This window comes from Gavia stellata, chromosome 10 (assembly GCF_030936135.1).
Source record: "Gavia stellata isolate bGavSte3 chromosome 10, bGavSte3.hap2, whole genome shotgun sequence".
Classification (NCBI taxonomy): Eukaryota; Metazoa; Chordata; class Aves; order Gaviiformes; family Gaviidae; genus Gavia; species Gavia stellata.
This window is the reverse complement of record NC_082603.1, coordinates 11,001,057-11,023,716: the sequence shown is the minus strand read 5'-3', so window position 1 is coordinate 11,023,716 and position 22,660 is coordinate 11,001,057. Positions and strand designations below refer to the sequence as shown.

The following is a 22,660-nucleotide window of genomic DNA, read 5'->3' as shown; positions in this document are numbered from 1 at the left end:
CCTTTGTGGTTTTAGATATGTTCCATGTGTACTTATAAGACAATATCTACATACTTTTCTGATATATGGTTTTAGTCTGGCTCTTGAAGTACAAAAGTCTGATTTATATAAGAACTACTCAGATACATTAAGTCAGGTTAATTATTTTTCTTATCAAGAGATGAGAGTTCTTTAACTCTCCTGAGTTCATTTCTGTGCCTTCTAACCTAAAAAGAATTCTTAAGGGCTATTATAAGATCTTTATTATTCACTTGTGGCTTATTCCATTGGAGCTACTTGAAAGAAATCAAGGGTCCATAATAATAGCAGCTATCCTAACCTGGTAATAGGTAGATTCATCTTTGTTAGAGTGGTTTGGGAGTGCATACTATAATAGCTCTGATTTGGAGCAGCTCTTCAGACTGATAATAATGTACAACTCAAAATAGCGTTTTTTTTTTTTATTAAAGATTTTAGGCTACTGCTCCCATTAAAATGTTTTTTTCCCCCTTATGCCTGCTTAGACTGCTTAATAAAATAATGTTGTGTTTCATTTTGAAAGTATACCTAAATATTCAGATGTTATTTTGTTTTACCTTTCACAGAATCTTACAAGTTTTTAAAAACCCTATATTTTGAAAATATTCCCAAGAATAATTTTGCATTAGTACAAGACTGTCACTTTATAACCAACTTTCATCGTAGAGTACGTATGTCTTGCAGAATCTTTAGCCTGTTAAGCACAGTCATTGAAAATACCATTTATTTTTTTTCAATAGTACTGCATAAAGCATTTTGTTTAATATATGACTTTATGTTCCTGAACACTGCTAATTGTACTACCAAATAGATTAACAGCTATTTTCAGCACATAGGTACAAGGTTGGATATTTTACTAAAAATTAGTATTTTCAAAGACTTTCAGGTGCCGATTTCCAGTACATACGCGTGCATGTAAGGAGTGAGAATTTTTGAATTATAAATAATGGGTAAAACCCCTTTAAATTCTTTTGAGTCAAAAGTAAAGTGAAGATAGAGAACATTCAGAATCGCCGTCAAAGGCTGACAGGTTTGACAACTCTACGTGGTAGTAGCAATTATAAAACTGTTGGGTCCCTGAACCTGCAGTCCACCGTTGCAGTTAGGGGAATGCACAAAGACAGCACTTTACCAGTGGTTTGCAGAATATGGAGCTAAGTCAGGCCATGGTGATTGGAGAGTAAAGGAAACATGGTGTCATATAAGCAGAGGCCACACGAACAACTGAAAACCAGAAAAATAAATAGTGAATGAATATAAGCAGTCTTCAAATTACTAGTCTATGATATATTTTTGTACCACCAAAGTTTTTACTTTATCTTAGGAAATTTCCATATTCTATGACACTTTTTTCTTTCCTCCACCCCCCAAAATGGCTGGGGGAAGTATTGGGTGTTATAGCAGTAAAAAGACCACCCAAATGTGCGAGGCGAATTTCAAGGGAAAGCCCTTTCAAAGAACCTGGCTTAGTAGAAGTTCACATGATGAAGCAGAACAGTAGAATCAAACTTCTTTTTTTTTTTTTTTTTCCCCCCAATTTGCCAGTCTGGGACCCAGTTTGCTATATTTAAAAAACAAACAAACAAACAAACAACCCCAACTAAAAAAACCCCACAAAAAACCCCCAAACAAACAAAAAACCACCATAAAAACCCCCTCAACTCCAATGATGACCCAGTCAAACCTCTTTTACTGCTCCAGTAGAGAGGAGATGGGAATCATGATGGCAGCTCTGTGCCTGTGGAAGACTCATTCTGCAGGTGGGCACGTGTCTGTCTGCTTAACACGATTTAGATTTGTACTTTCAGCCCACACTTGCATCCTCTTAAGGCTTGGTTTTGTTAGGCTGAACATCTCAGCTGATCTCTGTTGCTGTGATATGACAAGAGAAGAGGAGGTATCAGAATCACACTGCGCTGATCTAGACCACTTTATTTCTATGTTCAGATTCCAAGCTCTTTGGAAGTCATTACAGAACAACAGGTACAATTTGCTGGTTGTGAGAATTTTTAACTTTGTTCAAAATTCAGCTGTTTATTCCAAACCTTTTCATGAATTAATAGTCATCTTGATGGTGTCCTCACTAGAACGTAATTTATATCACTCTCCTGGACAAGGATAGGTAGCAATAGCAGACATCTGTAGTGGCATTTGGATGTCCTGAAGAATGTCCCCAAGGTGTGAATGTAAATAGTAGATTGCAGGTCAAGTCCAAAAAGAGATAGCACATCAGTTTCACTTTCTTCTGGAAACGTTTTCAGTCTGCTAGCATTACTTAAGTCATAGCTGAATGAAATTGCTGCCACATCATGTTGGATCCACTTTTGATGTAGGAGTGGGTTAATTTTCACTTGCACTAGTGAATTCTGGTAAAACAGAAAAATAGAGCTGGCTTATCAGGAACTTCAGTGAGAACTGCTACCTGCTAATCTCTTTCATAAACAGAACAGGACTGATGCGACGCTTGCTTCTTTACACAGCAATATAGTTGAAAAAGTGAATTAAACACTTCTCAGTATCTTGTGTAAGAATTTAATTGAAATGCCAAGAATGATTAAATGTGTTTTTGGCATAAGATACTTCTTTAAAATGTTGGATTGCTTAATACAAATAAGCAAATGGACCGTATTTGGACGTCAGCATTTGCTAGCTTTGTGCTGTTTTACTATTGTGTACAAAACACAGCAGACTGGTACTTTGTGTTGCAAAGGTTGTGTTTTAATATTCGTAAATTACAACTTGATACTTGAAAAGATTATTTGTTCAAAAATAGTGCTATCAAGTACAACTTTCTGTTAAGGGAGTTGTGCCTTATCTTTGGGGTTAACTGAATATCAAGTGTTTATGTCAGTTCATGAAGACTGGGTTGTGATGTCACCTTCGAGTTATCAGCTCTGTTTCGGTTCACTATCTCAGGGCAGTGACTGATAACAAAAGGCATAATTCAAGGCCTTGCTCACTTTCTCCTCGCTCTTCTTGTGGGGGGCCAGGAATGGAAAACTACACTTACTTTCGGACAGGAATTCTTTGTCTAGCATTTCTGCCCTATGAATTTCATGCTTTCATTATACTCAAGGAACAGTCCTGTTATGGAAAAAGGAGGAAAAATGATGCTGTATTTAAAAAGAAGGTTTACTTTGGAGGAAAAAAGAGAAAGAGAAAAGAAGGTCGCTTATTTTAAGCTGTTGAGTAGAGGTTTTTTTTTTTTTAATGAAAAAGAGAAGTACCATTTTATCCTGAGGGTGTGTTTCCATTGTCAGCTCATAGTTTATTTCAGCCAAGCAGGCTTTATTTTATATGCATCTTCTGATTTTTGCAGTTGTTATGTATTCTTTGCATCTTTCTTCAAAGTGATTTTTCTGTGGTTTTACCCGCTTTAAAAACTGCTTTGGTGGAGATCTTTGTCTACTTGCCCTCCAATTACTACCAAGATATAAGTGGAGACTTCCCACCACTCCTTTCTGTAGTAGCTTTTGGTCATTATTTGCCTTAACTATTGATTCTTTTATTAGCTTGACTTTCCAACCACTTTAATAATGTGATTATCACTAACCTCACAGCTTGCTTCAGGCTTAGTGTTAGAGTGAGATGGATTCAGCTAGCCTGTAAGATCTGTTTGTAGCAAAAATTACCATTTCTCGCTTTTGAACATTAAACTGTGAAAGAGAAACAAATTATATGGCTTTGGATTAAATGAAAGGATGAATGAAACAAAGGAATTGATCTATTCACAGAGATGACTGTTAGTTGTTTTACTTCAGCTGTAAAAGGAAGACCTTTCCTAAATGTCATGCTGTATGTTCTTGCACGGCACCATTTTCTCAGACGTAACTGCATCTGCATGTGTTCTTCTTAGTTGCACGGAGCTGTACGGGTTTCCGTACAAATAATTTTTTAATTCAGTCTTTCTATAAATTATTAAAGTGCCAGGGATGGCTTTTCCAGCAAGGCTGAACTACAGCATTGATTTTATGCATGCTGGAGGCAGGCCCTAGATGTTTCGGCCCCAAGTGCACCTGCTGTGGTAGTCTACCAGAACATCATACCACACTCTCATGTATTCAAAGCAAAGGAATAAATCATGATTTTACAACAGTGCATCAGTTGACTTATTGCTGTTTTGTGACCGGAGGTAGGAAGGATTGCTGTTTAAAGCCATGTCATCGGTTCTCAAGTCACTCAAGCATGAAAGCTTGTCATATGCCTCTGTAATTGTACCTCACCAGTCTTTCCCTAACTAGTCAGCTGGGGCTGTGCGTTTTGTCTCAAACACCCGGCTGGTCCATGTCTGACAGGAGCTTTCTCATCATCTTGTCAGTAATATGCTAACTCGAGTGTATCTTCTGCGGCCTACACTGGCAGGTGGAAAGGATGCTACACTTTAAAGCAAATGTCTAAACATTATCTCCATTTTGACCAGTATTTGTTTCAGGTAATACAAGTCTGATGTGTCTGAGAGCATGGGGGTTACAAAGTTCTGCTTTGCGCTGGCTGTAGGTTTCTTTGGTGATCCCTATAAAAACAAACGTATATGTCAATAAAAGATACAGATTTTATTTTTTGCCTTTTTTTTTTTTTTGTGGTGAAGGAGCACTGAATATAAATTGACACACAAATGTACATTTGTGGAATCACTTCTACTGTTGCTTATATGCAAAGAGAGCTTTCTGCAGTTGCCCTCATTCACCATAGTGAGTTGGACTGAGCGGTGGCTTCATGTTCTTTCCCTCGTTAGTGTTGTTCAGGTATGGTCACCCTATCCATGGTGGCTCAGGCTCTGGGAAGACGTGGAGCCTCCTTGGAGAATGTAACACCAGCTGCTAGAGAAAGCGAAACACCCCTTACGCTGAATATATCCTTGTGAATTGCTTCTGACCTGCATCCAACCCTAAATCCAAGATTCTTGAGTTTACTCCGAAATCCATATGTCTCAAGGCAGTAATATTGTCAACTGAATCAGAAAACAACTGTGGTGGTTGCGTATTTCTCTCACTTCACTTAAATCTCTCTGCGGTTTACATGTTGGAGATTCATGGATAAGGTTAAAAAAATCTGCCAAGCAGCGCTTTGTGACTAGGCCAGATCATGGGGATGTGGTTCTGGAGCACAGTGCACGTTAGTGTGGAGCCTGGAAAGACAGAAAGCTCCTCTTTTGTATTTTTATGTTTCTGAGTTCAAAGCTGGCTAGTTATGGAGCTACTTCTCTGGTGCAAACTAAGGTTCCAAGACAGTGGAACAATTGGCTCCTTACAGGCATTCCATGTTGGAGAAAATAGTGGCATTGGGAGCTGTCATAAAGCTTAGTGACATCCTCATATTGCCTTATGCTAGGGTAATGCTCCCAGTTCCGATTAAACGAACTATAACATCTAATTTATTTTAATTGTGCACTGTAGTGCAGTCACAATTTTATCTATAAATGTATTTATGGAGTGTATGGCAGATCCATTGTAAATAATACTGTTCCAATAATTGAAAAAAATATAGATTTAAAATTTAATTCATATCTCAAATTCCTGTCATGTAGTGCGTAGTGGGCGGAAATGTGCAAGGGCTAAATTCAGTTCTTGGAAAACAAGAAATAGATGGGAGTTTATCTTTAACTTGCAAGGCAGAACAGACATTCTGCTGATACTCACTGAGCTCCCAGAAGCACAATTAGAATTCATTTTGGAATATTAGGTCAATTAGATCATTTGGTCTGGGAGTAAATGAGGAGTGGTGTTTAATATTTTTTGGTTTTATAGTTCAGGTGTAAGCAGCCTAAGATAAACTGGGCAGAGGTGTGTGTTGTGGGTGCAGTTAAGGTCCCATTGGGACACCCGTAGGGAGTGTACATACTTCTAGCAATGAAGCTGCAGGATGTCAATATGGAATCAAAATGTGATTAGGATATACAGCCAGACCTGGAAAGCTCTCCCAGTTTTGAAGTTTAGAATAGTTTTCCCACTGTCACAGCATAATATTAGGAGAAATAATTGAAAGAATTTGTGAAAAGAAATTGACATGTGTGGTCAGCAAATGATTAAAATTCTTTAATGAGAGGGGGAAAAAACCAATTAAAAATAGCAGATTGCTGTTACCTGCCATCTATGTAAAACATGAAGAACTGTATCATTGGGCTTTATTAAAAGAAAAAAACAAACCCCAAACAAACAAAAATACCCACACTGTAAAAGAAAAGCATGTAGACAGACAGATCTACGCATTTATTACAAAATTAATTTTTCACTTCTTAGCACTTCCAGGAAAAAGAACAAATCCAAGATTAACGTAATCTGGGAAAAAGTTATTTCTTTTTCCAATTCATGTAATCTTTGGCAATTCAGTAAAAACTGCCAGAACAAAATGCTGTGTAGAGCCAGTGCAGACACTGCTGTGGGCATATGTAGTCTAAAAGAAGCCTTTAAGTACTGAGTCCTTTGTGGTTGGGCTGTATGAGAATTGAAAGCGAAAGAGTCTGTATTCTGTTGACCAGAGCTGTCTCACCCCTTAAAAAAAGTACCACTGAAGTAATTGGCGATGGTGTGAAGCGTAAGAGGTGAAGAGGAGTTACTGAAGGGTGTGTGAGTGTAATACCAGCTCTCTGTTCTGGTGTGCCATTATGGCAAGATTTCCCCTTTTTCATGGTTGCTGCTGCTTTATTGCTCCTTTTTTCCAAAATTCACCAATGACGAGATGAACTGTAACATAGTCAGTGGTTATCTCTACTCTTGCTCACAGTAAATAAGTTGTCTGTCAGCTATTCACAAAGAAGCTGCTCCCTGCTGCTTCTTAATTAGTGTATGGCAGAAGAACATACCATGGAGTTACTCTGGGGGAGGAAATGTTAATAAAAATTGTTTTCCTGCAAGCTCTCCTTTCAGAAACAAGAAACACTTTCAAAACTCCCTTGTTTTATGGGAGGGTAGCTCTTCCTCCATGGAAATAGGTCATAAAATAAAGGGGGGAGGAAAGGGGAGTCAGGAGATGGTCAGGAAAAAGGACAGAAAGATGTATATGTTTGTGTTCTTCTGTGTTTTTGTGAGAGAGGAAGAGATAAAGAAGTTAGGAAATAAATGAATGTCAAAATGAGAATAAACAAATTATCAAGAATGTACAGAGATGAAATGAAGAAATATGAGGAAACTGAAGTTATTGAACAGATGATATAAAGAAGCATAATTAGTTTATTACAGGATAAACAAATACCAGAAGAGACCTGTTAGTTAACCTAATCTGTAACATGTTAGGGATAAAAGCTGACGACTAACTTCCAGAATTTTCATTTTCAACCTATGAAAAATACTAAAAAACTTCTGTGGGATGAAGAAATTGAGTAACTGAATCAAGTTACATGTCTTTTCCTATGCCATCCACACCTATTTTGTTATATAGATACCTCTGATTATCTATAAAAGTGTGTGTAGGTCTTTAATATAGGCACAGTATGCCAGTGGTATTCCTTGTTAAGCACTCACCTGTCTACTACCACTTCAATTTTATTTTCTGCTCAGCTTCCATTATTGGGAAACATGTCACTCCTGGAGCCATAGGCAAGGAACAAACCATGTCTGCAGTCTTTTCTTTTCCCTTCCAAACTAATGCACAAGAATGATGCCATAATGCTGCTTTGTGAATCAAGAATTGCCAGAAAAGAATGAAATTGATTGTGTATGAAGTGCTGTCAAATTCATGAATAACACTCTTCTCTTCCCTTTCCTTCCCCCAGAAATGATAAAAGGAAGAGAATAACACTTAAAAAAAACCACCAAACCCAGGAGACAATAAGTTTTTTATATTAGTGTTTTCTTTTTCACTTCTAATTTTCACAATAGAAAAAGTTAAATTTTTCATCTGTGGACTGGAAATATATTTCCCTTCCCTTCTCTTCCTTCTGTGAGAGAGGAGAGCTGGGGGTCTCATCTTGCCAACAGGAGGAAAATGCATTAAGGCTTATTTAAGGTCCTCCCTCTTTTTCTTCTTGAAGATTATGGGGATGGCAGATGGGAAACGATTAGCCAGGAGCTAACTTAAAGAAATGCCTAAGAAGTGGCTTTGGATATTATGGATTGGACAGTATATTCTGTTCTCTTTTGTTGCTAAATTTTTTTTCGTCAGTGACTTCTGACTGCTCACCAATGTGAGCAGAATGGACTAAGTATATGATTTAGTCCAACTGTTTATTCTTTAGATCTGGGAAGGGATTTACGCTCTGTTGTAAGCTGGTGAAAGCAAGTGCTTCCTTCCCACTTTTACTTCCCAGCAGTCTTCTCCCACCTATTCAAGAAATGGATGGGAAGGTAGGTCTTAGCAATCATTAAGGATCTGTTATGGGTTAGGGGCCTGATCTCCTTCCCCATCTAACAAGGTTTAGGTATGGATGCCCCTCTAACGAAGCTGGTAGTCTTAGGAGTTGTAATAATGTAGAGGAGAGGCTTCCCTTTCACCTGTACAACTGTTCCCCTTTCAGGAAGCGGATAGTGGTTTCTCAGTAATTTTTGTGAACTGGGAGTGTTGGGGTAACAGCAATAAGAGTTGGTCCAGGTTGATGGTAGCTACTGGAATTGTGGTAAAACAGTGACCCATCCCATACAATTTATTGCTGTAGGTATTAATAAGTAGATGAGATAACTAAACAGAATCTTTGGCATCTTTCAACATATGTGTGGTCAAGGCAGTGGGAGGGAAGCAGTTCTTTGGCCCCATGGGACTGTGAGGGAGGAGGGAGAGAGCACACCAGTACCCATTTCTGGACATGGTGTTGACAGAGATTGACAGTGTTTGAGGGTTTTTCAGGAATGGTTTTATCACAGTAGTTCTTTAGTTGCTTACAGTAGATTTTAAAAGGTTGTACGGTATCACAGGTTAATTTTACTTTAGCATTTTGTCTAACTTCTGTTGCTGTTTTTGGCTTTCTGACAAGATTCTGCTAATCAGTTTCTGTCTTTCTAGTTTGCACGTTGCGGTGCAAAAAATCTTGCCACCTATGCTCTGCCTGTCTTTTTACCTTTGGTTATAGAAAAGGCTTTGAAGAAAATAACTTATACAGATAGAAAATAACTGCCAGGTAAGTTTTGTGCAGGGTACAGAATAATTATTTTCCTGTTACTCATGGAAATTATGTGAACAATAGGTATCAAGCAAGTATAATATGTGAGTCTGCAGAAGATCTTTCAGCCAAAGTAGTATGGCTCTAGACATGTCACAGTGTTTTAGCAAAAACTAAAATTAGGAAGAAAAAAAAAAGAAAAGAAAAAGGCATCAGTCCCTCTGAAATCCAGAGTAGAAAGGCTCATTGATAGAAGTGAGCATTGGGGTAGAAGATACACACGTCAGAATTACTGCGTCCACGTGAGGGATAGGGAGGAGCTGCACTCTTCGTGTTCCCAGGAGCAGGTAAACCTGCTTTGATCAAGTCTTGAACTACAACTTTTCCTGACTGTTCCTGTTCAGCAGTGCGTAGATTTCGAACAACAGTCTTCCCAAGTGGCTGCTTATTGCCACAAGGTGGAAAGTAACTCATCATTCTCTAGAATTTGTGCATTATTTCAGTCTTGCAGGGATTTGGTAGTAATCAGTTTACTGTCACCCAGTAATGAATTTTGCTAACAAACTTAGTAACGTGGTATCCCACTGTTTGGAGAGACTGCATTATCACCAGGCACATAGTTCCAGGATTTTTTTTTTTTTTTCAGGAGACAAAGATAAAAATTATTGGACCAGAATCACTACAAAACTCTGGAGGAAACAGCACATACTTTCCTTGCAGGGTGATGAAAACTTATATGGTGATGCTGGCTGCAGTGTCTTATCAGAAGAGATCAGAAACAGTCTGACACTTTCAATTGTACTCAGTAATGTTAGTAAATTCATTATTGATAGAATGGGACAGGAAACTTATTTTCATGTCCAATGCAAATGCTAGGGATTTCAGATTAAATTTGTCTATTTATTAGAGGGTTGAACATTGAAATTTTTTGTTAGAAGTTGTTTTTTAAATAGTTCAAGTCAATTGACTGGTCTTGTTTATGTGATTTAAAACCGCATTATTTAAACCAATTTTAAAACCATAGTTAGATTTATTTTTGAAATAAAAGTTGTTTAAACTAGAAGACTTTCTTTGAAATGGAGAAAAACAGTCTAAAAAATGAAAATTGTTGGAAGCAGAAATATTAAAAGTTCTGTTCAGTATTGACAAATGGGTTTCAACAGACAAAAACTTTACTTAAAAACTGCCCACCCAGTTTATTATGGATAGAAACACAACTCTGGCAGGTCTTTTCTAGTGCAGTGGACTATAGGAGGATGTCTCAACATCATTTGTTGTCTCAAAAACTCTAATTATCATATTTGCAGTAACTGTGTTCTGCAGCACTGTTCTGCTATAATTCAAGATCTTTTTTTTTTTTTAGCAGATTGCAGAGTTGAGCAATGATACATTTGTGTGTATATGTAAATATATAGCAAGCTGTATTGGACAGATGCTTTCACCTCATATATACAAGCTTATCTGTTAAGGGGATCACAGTTCACGGTTGATATAATCTCCAGTTGTTGCTGGCAAAATAGGTAAGGTTATACACAGCCTTGAAGATGACTTCAAGATAATTTAGGATAATGACTACCTGTCTTGAAAGAGAGATTTTTCTGATCTATGGCTTTTCTCTTCTTACAAATTTTTTTGAAAAGGTGGATCTTGATAATTGTTTTGTGCAAAAGATCTCACCATTTGGTCAAGCAACAGATGCTGGTTTCTGCACCTAGGAGCTTGTGCTGCGCGCTCTGCCTTACCATCTCCTCCTTCAGTGTTCGGCAGGGTGCCTGCCGGGGCTCTGCCTGGCTCCACTCCCAAGCGCAGATGCATCAGACACCCCTCCAAATCCAGTGTCGTCTTTATAGACCTCTGTGTTCTGATGTAAGCAGTTAGGTAGAGACCTGGTCACCGAATGTTTGTCAGATCTCTTGAACTGTCTGGTTGTTTAAGACATGCAGCATTATTCCCAGATTTGCAGTAGTCCCCATTCTATTTAGAAGAGTGAATATGTCACTTAAAGAGGTAAGTTATTTAAATAGCTAATTCATTTGAGAAATGCAGTCACTGTTTAAAGAGTAGAAAAGGCAAAAAGAGAATTTGCCAGAAAGTGTGCAATTTTTAATATGAAATCCGTAATTATCAGTATTTGCTTAAAGGCAGAGTTGGCACAGTATTAAAATGTCAGACAGTTTGAAGAGCAGCAGAATCTCATAGCTGCTTGTATTACAGGCTGTATACACCAGGAAACTATAAAACATATTCATGCCATACTAAAATGTTTGGGAACCTACTGCAGCAGCATAGTTGTAGATGTTTAAATAAGATGTTGCATTAAGATGTCATTAAATAGAAAAGCAAGGAACAGTACAGCAAAACCTTGATGTGTAAGTAATCAAATCTTTACTTCCCTGCTAGAAATGCTAAAATTTAGTAGATTTTTTTTTTAATTACAAATGTTAAATAGATGCCAATCTGAGTGCCAGGCTAAAATATAGATTGTAAAACAAGACAGTTAATAAATCTTCAAATTTTTTTAAGGAACTATCCGCTTCCTCTGTTGAAGTGAGGACTAAAATATAACACAGACTTATGTGTAAGATAGGAAAATATTTCTTCATGCAAATAGTATAGTCATCTTAATTCATAATTTAAGAATGCCTATTAGGAGGAGGAGGAGGTGGCTGTATACATTGGGGGATATCGTGTATAACTGTATGCTCAGCTTTATTTCAGTCTGTTATTGAAATACATGAAATGCTAATTTTTATATAGGTAGTTGCAGTTTGAAATTTATATACTGTGTACAATAGTATTTGGACATACTAATTAGTAATTCCATATCCATTTTGAGTAAAAGAGCAAAAAACATGATACTCGGCTTGACTGTGCTATCAGTAGTGTTAGTTAAACTACAGAGAGAGGTAATATGGAAATAAAACTCATAAATCCCACTGTAGAAGAGGGATAAGATACTCATTTATTTCTTCCCCTGAATCAATTAATTCTTAGTAACAACACAGTTATTATTAAAATAGCCATTATTATAAGTCTAAAATGAGACTAATTGCAGAGGTTTGATGTAAAGCTAAGAAACGAGATGTTATTCTGAAACAAAGAGTTTAAATACGGAATTATGATATACTTGGCTTTCTGTAGTGTAGCTGTCAGGCTCGGGCAGTTTACTGGTCAATAGTGACATTCTGTGTGTCAGTGAACAGAGTCTCCTGATACCTTAACCTGCAGTTCACACATTACTGAAGCTCCAACTGTCGAACATTCAAGTCCCTTGGTACTACTGCAGCTTCCAGACTCTCCTGACTGGCTCATGTTTCATTCTTTGGCAATTTGCCCTAATGATATCCCTCAGGAGCTTTCAGACCCTCTTCTTTTCCATATTTAATCATGTTATATTAATCTGAGTGCTGAGCAAACGATGCTGTACAAATTGTAATTGTCCGTGATTTTTGCTGTGATGGTCTTATAATGATTTTTTTTCATTTTTAGTGGAAAAATACATGTACAAAATTACAGTATAATTTTTATTTACCGGTCTAAATGTCCAAGACAGCCAGCGTGTAAAAGCTTTAACTGCTGATCCATTCCACAAAGAGGGGTTTTTTTCCTGTAAAATCCATAATGTTTTAGCACTTGCTGTATGGACAGGATTTACATTTTATTTTTAGCTCTTCGTTTTGTTACTGTAAAAGTACATGTCTAATAAACAGTGCTATTATCAAGTTAATCTTAGATAATAATTTTGTTGTGATATGAAACATTAGGACAGTCTTGTCTTTTTCCATAAGCTTGGTGTCTTCTACGTTGGGTATTCCCTTTTTTTAATTTCTTTTTTCTTTATTTTATGAGGTTTGTAGTGTTTTATTTGCTGACTATAGGCTACCTCATTTTGAACACAGTCTTGATATTTTCTTTCTGTTGTAACTCCTTTGCTGCATAATAAAATAAATAAATTTGAGTGACTCCCTGATAGCAAAGTGGTATTTAATAGATCAAAGTTGAATTCTGTAGGTATTGCAGATTATTTTGTTCACTCAAGGAGTGAATTAGACCACGTTTCTGATAAATTCCATGGATTTTTAAATTTTTTTTTGGGGGGTGGGGTGGGTTTTTTGTGGTTTTTTTTTTTTTTTTTTTTTTTTTTGTTTGCTTGCTTGTTTGTAAGTAGATTGTAACACCTCCTTTCTTGGTCAGGGAGTCCTTAGTTTTCTGGTGATGCTAGTGCCAGACTTGCCAGTCTCTGCTTTGGGAAGGGAGTTTTGGAAAATTGTAATAAAGTTGCTTTGCTGTCACAGGAAATATTCACTTCAGATTGTTTTAAAGGTAGTTTGGAAATCAAGATAGTGACACAAATAGAAATTAATCCTGCTCCTGAGTTTAATGCTCTTCTGCGGCTTCATGCAGGTTCAGATCAAGTCCAGTTGTTCCATATAGCAGGAATGGGGACCAAAAAAAATCCCCTGAGTCTTTCCTGCTCAGTGGAGCTGAGAGCAGCTGGGGTGCACTCGAGTTCTGTGTTTTTGTGGCAGTACCCACCTTTGATAAACATCAAGTAGTGCATGTTTGTTTTCTTTTTTTCAAGGAAATAGCTGAGCAGGGCTAACTTTTGACTTGTTAGTCTGACTTCTTGCAAATGTTTTACTTGTATACATATATCAGAGTTCTTCATAGATGCATTTAAGCAATTAAAAATAATTTAAAAATGCTATAATAGGTGGTTTGGGGAAAGTTAAGGTTCTTATGTGTCTGAAAGTTAATTTAAGATTTTGTATTTTCTTTTTATTCATATTTTTGTTGCCAATTCTGTGTATTTTTGTTTTTAGTTAACTGCTTGTGTTCATGCGTCAGCTGCATTGTTATATCCAATGTATTGGCAACACATTTACATCCCAGTGCTTCCTCCACATCTTCTGGACTACTGCTGGTAAGACAGTTAACCTGTTGTCCCCATTTCTGAGATTCTTACCTGTCTTGTAATTCTAAGTAACTGATGAAAACACTAACTAATTCTGTGACTAAATGTACAGAATCCAGTTTAGGAAAGCACTTAAACCAGTGCTTAAATGATGACTTGAATAGAGATATTTCAGCATGCCTTTACATGGTGTTTGAACTGATACCTTGAATTACAGTGATGATTACTATCAATGCAGCATTTAGAATCAAGTTTGTAATAACAGTTCCTGTTTTATTGTTAGAGAATGCATTCAGTAATTTAAATGCCTCTGTGTTATGGTTTTCTTTTATTATGCATTTATTATAACTTGAGATAAATGATACTGATAGAAGCATTCAGGAAAAAAAACGATCAGTTTTTCTGGAATCAAACGTTAGTAGGCATCAATGTTTCCCTTATGTCTATACAATGATTTAGTATTTGTGTTATAGGCCCAGCTAGGTTAAGGATCCTATCCAACACCTTCCCGAAAGAGCCTAAAATCTTCTTTTGGTACTTCAAAAATTTTCATTATAAGAATTCCGGTTCTACTGATGTGTTTCTGTTCACATGACAGACTTCGTGGTTTTGGCAAATATTTAAGTTGAACAAGAAAGAATCAGTTTTTGAGTCACTTCTGGTCCTTCAAGGGATGATGTTTCCATGTGCCTGTGTTTTAAGATTTCAGGCTAAGAAGAGATCTACTTTATTTTATTTGTAGTAATGCCAGAGATACCAAATGAGAGTTTCCATTTAAAGCACCTCAAACAGGAGTATCCATCCCTGGAGACTTTCACTTAACTAGACTCTATGGATCTGTGGTGGAAAAATGAACCATTTAAAGCCATTTTAGAGATCAGGAATTGTTATTATGTATAAAAACTGAGTCCAAGTCAGATGCCTACTGACATAAGTCTATGTTTCCGTTACTAATGTTTTTCTTCACAGAAATATTACATTATACTTGTATGTTTGCTGGACTTTGTTTTGTTTTTTTTCTGGAACCTATAAATATTGATGTTCCATTGAACTCCACCCTGTCTATTGAGCTTCTTGTTTTCAAAGAAATTCTCGTTATGTTTCCTTATGTCTCTTTGATAGTTTTTCCTCAAGTTTACAATATTTTCCCAGGGTATATCTTTTTCTGTGAAAGTTCCTGTACTTCATATGTATATTATTTATTGTTTTTTTAAAAAAAAAAATCAAATAATCTTCTCCCACGCCTCTCTTTACTTTCAACTATAGCTAAACCTTTCATCTTTAATGATAGTTTTCTTTTGAAGTAACTCTGTCCTAATTGTTTTTCCTCCTAGCTTTGATAAAATGCAACAAGATGAGGGTAGAGCTTGGATGTATTTGTTTAGTTTTTGTATGACTTGAGCTTACCGCCAGAAGCTTTGTAATTTCTTCAGTGTCATCCATAAATGCTGTTCTCAGAAGGTAGATCAACACCTTTATTCAAGCTGTACCCTGCAGAGTGCATCCTGAATACTAGAAGATTTTTTTTTATTTCCCCTTCTAAGCACAGATAATGTTTCCAGAAATAATAATGTTAGATGCTGTACACAGCTTCTTGTGATGATGATAATAGTTGAGATTCTAGGTCATTATGATGTGACCTGAGAATTTTTTTTACTCATTAAAAAGAAGCATGGAGTTTCTTAAACTTGTAAAACTCATTTATACCCCTTTTTCTTTTTCACAGTGGTACAATAGAGTGAGGGGAAAAAAGTTTCCCTTCTTTTAGATGTTCAAATGGAAACATAAAGTTCATGAAAGGAAATGCACGATTGATGAATTTACCACTGTAACTATAATTCAGACCTTTTAACTCAGATTTCCGTTCATTTACATTTCTCTCTGCTCATGTCTGGTTTGAATGGTTCTTTTGTGAGACAGGTTGGAATAGTGTAATAAAAACACATAAAATACTTAGCTTTCCTCATGTTTTGGCGTATTTACAGTGAATAAATATTATCTTCATAGGTATATAATATATCAAGTTCAAAAACCTTGATGAATTCATAAGGTCAAAGTTTCCGCTAGGCCAGACCTAATGTGCAGTCTAAGAGGGTCATGTCAATTTAAAATTAATAAAATAATGTTCTAATTATTTTTTTGTATTTTCATTTTGGTAGAACAAAGTTCTTTTGATAAAAGTGCCTTTTTTCCTTTTAGCTTAACATGCATTTTCATACCTACAAACTACATCGTCATTGTTTCACTTGGCCTTTGTTGGGATGTCTCCCATGAACTCTCATTTTTTTAGTGCTGTTCTGAAATTGTATTAAAATAAATGAAGTAGGGGTTTATCAGTTTGAGAGTTTTGTTCATTCTAAGGGAGTAAGGCCATTTTTAAACAAAGATAAAATACATTTAAATCTACTAGTTTAAATATAGGCCATGATCCTGCAACTTTTCTTTGCGTGTTAACCATCCAACATATTTTGAGAGAAATCCATGGTTTTTTTTAATGAGTTAATATAATGCAATTAGAAAATTCAAGTTACAATTACAACATGTCTTTATGAGATTTGGTCTCTTCTGAATTGGGATATATGCATGCCTGTTTTCGTGAGAATGGGACGATTATTTTCCAATTAACTTGCATGTTTTGCATAACATAGTAATTATTTTAGGCAATGATGCTGTAGATTAATAACATTTTTGGTAATAACATGCATAAGCGAGAGAAAAACTATATAGCAGCTCCCAGTAGTATCATAGTAAGCAACTTCATATACATATTACAAACCTCTGCTGTTAAGGCTTCAGAATCCAGTAGTAATGAAATTCATTCTTTGCTGAAAATGATCAAATTGACTTTCCGTACCCGTAGCTTTTATTTCATGCATTTTCAGGCTCTGGTTATCTAATTAGCTTTGTACCTTTGTTCTGTTAACTTCTCAAAATTGAAGTGGTGTAGCTGTGGCTTTGTTCTATAGAAAAGAGCTACATGCTACCCTTTTTAGTGACAGATTTATTAATGGAGCAAATCATCATCTATTTTAAGTCAGTACAGGCCTGGTGAAGCTGCTAGAACAGTGTTGGTGTACAAGAAAACAAGTGTGCTTAAAATGCATACATGATACAGCGCTTGTTTTCGCTGTAGTTTCTCCAGTTCACGTTATTTGTAATACTAAGATAAGTCTGATGTGATGACCCTGAGGATCTATTTTGCTGCATATTCATTCAGCAGAAGAATCCTCAGTTACATGTCAGTCATAATCATTCTCATTGGCTTGGTTAAACATGTTCCGTAGTATAAAGCGTTCTTAAAATTACAGAGTGTTTTAAAGCTGTCTGATTCCTCACTGAATATAAATGCATGTCTGCTCTGGAGGGACATCTATTTATGATTCCATGTGACTTGTGTTTAGTCCACAAAGGCATAAGGCCTTAGCCTGGATGAAGTCGTCGGGAGGTACTGAAATTTTTCAGTATTGGGTTAAGAAAAAGATGTGTGGGGACACAGGGGCCTCCACTTCCCCTTTTGGAAGCCCCACTGCCTAGAAACCGTAAGCCATGACAGCTTGCAGTCTCAGCAAACCTTTATTTTGATAGTATAAACATGATGAAAGCTTGTTTCGGCCTCAGTCTGGGTTTTGGGTGTGTTTTCGTTTGGTGGTTTTGTGGTTTTGGTTTGTTCTCTTTTTGGGGGTGTGGTTCCCACCCCCCCGCCCCTGGCATGGACCCTCTCCTGTGGGACGCTGTTAATGAGAGCAATTGGCTAATCCAGAGTGTGTACGGATTTTTCTAAAACTGTCTGCAGTTGCAGGCAGGTGAGAATTACTACTTTTCCTCCCGGACTTGGGACCAAATTGATGTGGCCACGCGAACTGATGCAGTGAAGCCTCCCCCCGGGCCTCAGGAAGTCAATCGCCAATCAGTTGGTGCCAGTGGCTCAGATCTGTCATCAAATTAATACAATGGGAGAAATTACTGTATGTCAGCTATCTGCGTACCTTTGTATAAGTAATCTTACTTTCCATTTATTTTTCAGAGATTATTTTTATTTAGTTTTTCGCTCTGCTCCCTTAGTATTTCATTTCCCACTGAGTTGCTTAAAGCAGCCTATCTATTGCTTGCTTCTCTGGAGTGAATATTTTTAGTAATCTTTCAGTACCCAAAAGTGTGATGATGTTTTTTCCCTTCAGTGCTGGATACTGAGTGTATTCTTTGTCAGTTGTTGCTAGAATACATTCACTAGAGGAGGAAACAGAAGATAATAGGAAACCATGATAAATTAGCCTGACTAATTCAGTTTCTTGCTGGTGTACTGCGGGAGGTCTCACTCCAGAGGCTTTGTGTGGATATTTGTTCTATTTTGAGAATATAGTTCCTTGTCTTATTCAAATTGGAAATGAGAAGTTTACTATCTTGAGTTTAATAGGATATTCTACAGCTTCCAAATGCCCACCGAGGAAGGGTTTCAGAAGCACATTCAGATTCAAAACTAGCATTAATGATGTTTGCATTGCAGTGGGATGATGCTAACTGGTACCATGTTTTCCAGAATGGTGTTTTAAAACCATTGTAGTTCTAGACAGAGATCACTTTTGGAACATATGCTAGGTTAGCTCTGCCATACAGTATGGTTGGTTATTGAAACTAGGTATGGCAAGCCAGTTAGCAAGCCTTACATGTCTTTTTGCTCATACTTCCATAGTTAGGAATAGCGCCCTTTATTTTGTGGTCATCTTTACTGCAGAGTAAAAGAAAATAATAAAATTTCCATTGTCTAGTAAAAATTTCAGTAGCAACTGTGTGCATTTAATACAGGCTTAAACAGTGAATGTTATCTAGGGACTGTATGTGCCAAGATGTTAAATATTTTTTGCTCTACAAATGTTGTGGTAGTTGGTACTTAATAATTGGGTCTTCTCCACTTTTTTTTTCTTCAGTGCACCAATGCCTTATCTAATTGGCGTCCACTTAAGCTTAATAGAGGTAAGTTTACTACATGCTTCTGCGTACTGCTAAGAATGAGGTGTGTGTGCTGTAAATGATAATTTTAATGGCAATGCTTCAGAAAGCATCCCTGGTTTTTAGCATACAAAATGACAAAATTTAAGCATCAGGTGCTCTACAAATTAAAAAATGTCCTGCTTTGAAATCTTATTTTTGAAGTGTCTTATGGAGACATGTAAGCACTACATCATGATTTGTTTCTGTGTCTGTTTAATAGCTCAATGATAGCTTCTTTTTCTGCCCTTTTTAGTGGTTCAGCAACAGATTTTCCCTATAATGAGAACAGTTAAAATTTATTCTGGAGTCGCCATCAATCAGAATTCAGCATCATTCTGATTTCCCAGATCATTTATGTTTCTGTCCCTCTGAAAATCTGAGTCTAACATTCATCCCATAACATTTTTTTGCAAAAAACCAAGAGGTAGCCTTTTCAGATTTAAACATACAACAAAATAATAGAACTCACCTACGCGGTAAGTAATAGCTTCATCATAAATAGCTTTGCCTCTTTCCGTAAGCATTTGATGACACCATTAAGCCTACATGTGCAGTCTGATTATTGTGCAGAGTAAATAATTGATTTGGGAACTTTATTTGATTTACCCTTCTGCTAAAGCAGTTTCTAAGGATCAATTCACATTTGCTAAGCTGATGAGGTGGGGTTTCCCTGTCTGAGTCACTAGCACTTTTGCATTTTCAAAAAAGAGCCTTCTATCATGTACACTTAACTCTAGGCATAGCCTTCTGTTCTCTCACATCAAGTCCTTACGATCTGCATACATTGATCATAATATCTTGACTAGGATCTTTTTCCTTATTCCATCAGAAAATAATGGAACAGAAAGGCTTGCTCTGAAAAAGTCACTCAATTCCTTCTGCAATTATTTCCTGGACCGCACTATTATGTATTATTGTAGGACCATATAGAAAAGAGTTCTATCATTTTTTCCTGAAAGGAACAAATTGTTTAATTATTAGCTGTTAGTTAAGTCCGTTGATGAAAGATTGCTTCATCCATTCTTCTATAAGACTAGTAGACATCCCATGCCTGGGACTTACATAAATCTGCGAATAATTACTTAGTTTTCTCTGTTTTTCATCTGATTATATGATTAACATCCTATCTTTCACAAATATGAGAGAATGAAACATTGCTATAAGACATGTATAGTTCCAATATATTTAACTGTGTTTTGTGTAAATCTTGGTTTTCAAGAATTCATTTCTTGAATATGCTTGTATTTCAGAGATTATTTAATATAACCTTACTGTTTGATGAAGAGCAAGCGTTTTTAAAAGCTACTCTGAATCTTGCGTCTAATAAACAAATCCTAGATCTAAAGCTCAAAATGTTGTCTTTGTCATTATTGTCCGTTGTAAAATCATTGTTTCTAATCTAGCACGTTATAATAAAAATGTACTTCAGGAGGATGCCATAGTAAAATGCTTTTCCACTATTTTTTCCCCCTCTTAAACAGAGAGTGAAAAATAGATCACTGGAGGATGTGGTTTTGCTAAATGTTGACACAAATACTCTAGAAACACCTTTTAATGACCTGAACAACCTACCTGGTGAAGTGGTGAGTCTTAAACATATTTCATTCTTTCTTTCTTAGATGCTTGAATTACTAGTAGTTATTTTTGCCCAGTTTTCCTAACTGCTATAAAAGGAATAAGGGGGTGAAAAGCACCAAGTGTAGACCCCTATATTTGAGATTTTTACCTTTTTGACAGTTGAGGAGATGTTGAATGGAACATCATATTCCTTATTGTAAAAGTAGGATCATAATTATAAAGCTAGCTGCATTCATTAGGCATAGCTGCTTTAAACGCAAGTCTCTTCATCTCATCTTAATCATTATATTACAAAGTAGGCATTTCTGTCTGCCTAGTGGCATGTCTTGCAAAAGAACGAGAGAGTTTTTGAAGGCAAAAAGAAGAAGGGGGCCAATTATCGGCTTCTGCTTCCCTGCCACCTGCCAGCGCTTTCCTTTTAATTAATGATCTGATGGCACTGGTCAATATAATAAGAAATGCTTGTACAGTTGGGGTCAGAAAATTCAGGCTTTGATCTTCTTCAACTTTCTGAAACATTTATTTGTTTTCTCTAAATTATTTCAGTTTTATTTTAATCTCTTCTATCCTGCTGAGGGCTGCGTGAATGAAAACCTATACTGTTTGTCATTTGCTTTGGCAGAGCAAAGACTGCTTACTTAGAATTCTATTTGTAAATTAAACTGCAAACCCAGTTTGTCATAAAAGACATCTGATCCTTTTGAAATGACGAAAACTGTCTTTTGTCTGTAAAGGATGATAAATTAAGTGCCAGTTCTTTCTGGACTTTGATCTTGCAGAGGGTGTCCCCCCGCTTTTTTTTTTTTTTTTCTTATTGCCTATAGGGGAACATATTCTGTATATCATTTTAAATAGTCACAAAATTCACTTACCTTGTTTTTCCCAATAGAGCTCTAAAAGAATATCATTGTGAAACCACTGTTTTGATTATTTAGTTATAGATGCTCAAGCTATCACAAATGGTTGTCAGCACAAAGGATTTTATATCAAAATGTGAAATCAAAGAGTTACATTTTCTGAAATTGTAAATCATAAAAACAAACTGTCTTAATCAAAGTGAGGTGCTGTAGTGACATACTATGTCTTTTGTCTTTGTTGGTAATTTGTATATATTTGGTACAATAGAAATCAAACTCTTGATGATTACATTAGTGTCAGTTCCCTTTGATTTTAATGATGTTAAAATCTAGACTTCTTATAGATCATCCGGTCAGTCTTTCTTTTGACTCAGTATCAACTATAATTCAGAAATGTAAAAGACTATATAAAAATTACTCTGATTTTTGTGATTTTACGTTAGTGTATGAAGAAGTATACACACACTGAGACATACATTTATATACAGTAATTTTTACTGTACTCTATCATTCAAGAGTATAACAAGTTAAGTAAAAAATGAGTCATTTTCTGGTGTGTCAATAATTTTAACTGACCTTGCAGTCAGTGAATAACGTTGAGGTTATAATGTCATGGAGGTACATACCTCTTGTCAAATAATAGCTAGATGTAGAATTGAGAATTAGGCATCATATTCCATAAGATACTGGAGCTGTAGCTGGAGGTCCTTTGAACAGTAAAAATGGATATTTGTGCAATGAGAGGGACTTCTCATGTATTTTACAGATGCGTATCAAAATGATCTCTAAATGAGTAGGCTAGCATGAAGAAAATAGGAATACAGTTCTTCATACTTTTAGAAGTATATTCTCCCCCAGGATATATGCATGTTGCTATTATTAATGTTAATGAAGGTTATCCAAGTGTACAGACTATACAGTAGACATAAAATATTTCATTCCATATCTAATATAGAACAAACCAGAACAACTATGTTTTATGCAAAATATACTTGCAGAATTTGAGGATTTTATAATGAAGCTTTTAATTTGAATATTCCCATCTCTTCCTCTACTTCAATCTGTAAAGCACTTTTAATTAAAACAATTTAATGGAAAACGTATACAGTTATAGTTGGAAAACCTGGAAACAAAAGGCACAGACAACGTCCATGTTTGGCTCATAAAACAACAAAATGCTTGTCTGTCTTTTGCATTCATGAGGGGCAATGCAACTGCTAACATCTTGGTTAAAAAGTATACGACATAGGAGTGTAGAGTCCAAATGGTAAG

At 36.2% G+C, this 22,660-nt stretch overlaps 1 protein-coding gene across 2 annotated transcripts in view; it reads left to right on the top strand.

Moving 5' to 3' along the window:
• Nucleotides 1-22,660, top strand: part of DENND1B (DENN domain containing 1B) — a 157,238-nt gene that overhangs the window by 87,493 nt on the left and 47,085 nt on the right. For both annotated transcript variants that reach the window (XM_059822085.1, XM_059822084.1), the window contains exons 11-13: nt 13,873-13,973; nt 18,890-18,935; nt 20,435-20,536. In XM_059822085.1, coding sequence (XP_059678068.1) covers nt 13,873-13,973; nt 18,890-18,935; nt 20,435-20,536 — 249 coding nt within the window. The remainder of the gene's footprint in view (nt 1-13,872; nt 13,974-18,889; nt 18,936-20,434; nt 20,537-22,660) is intronic.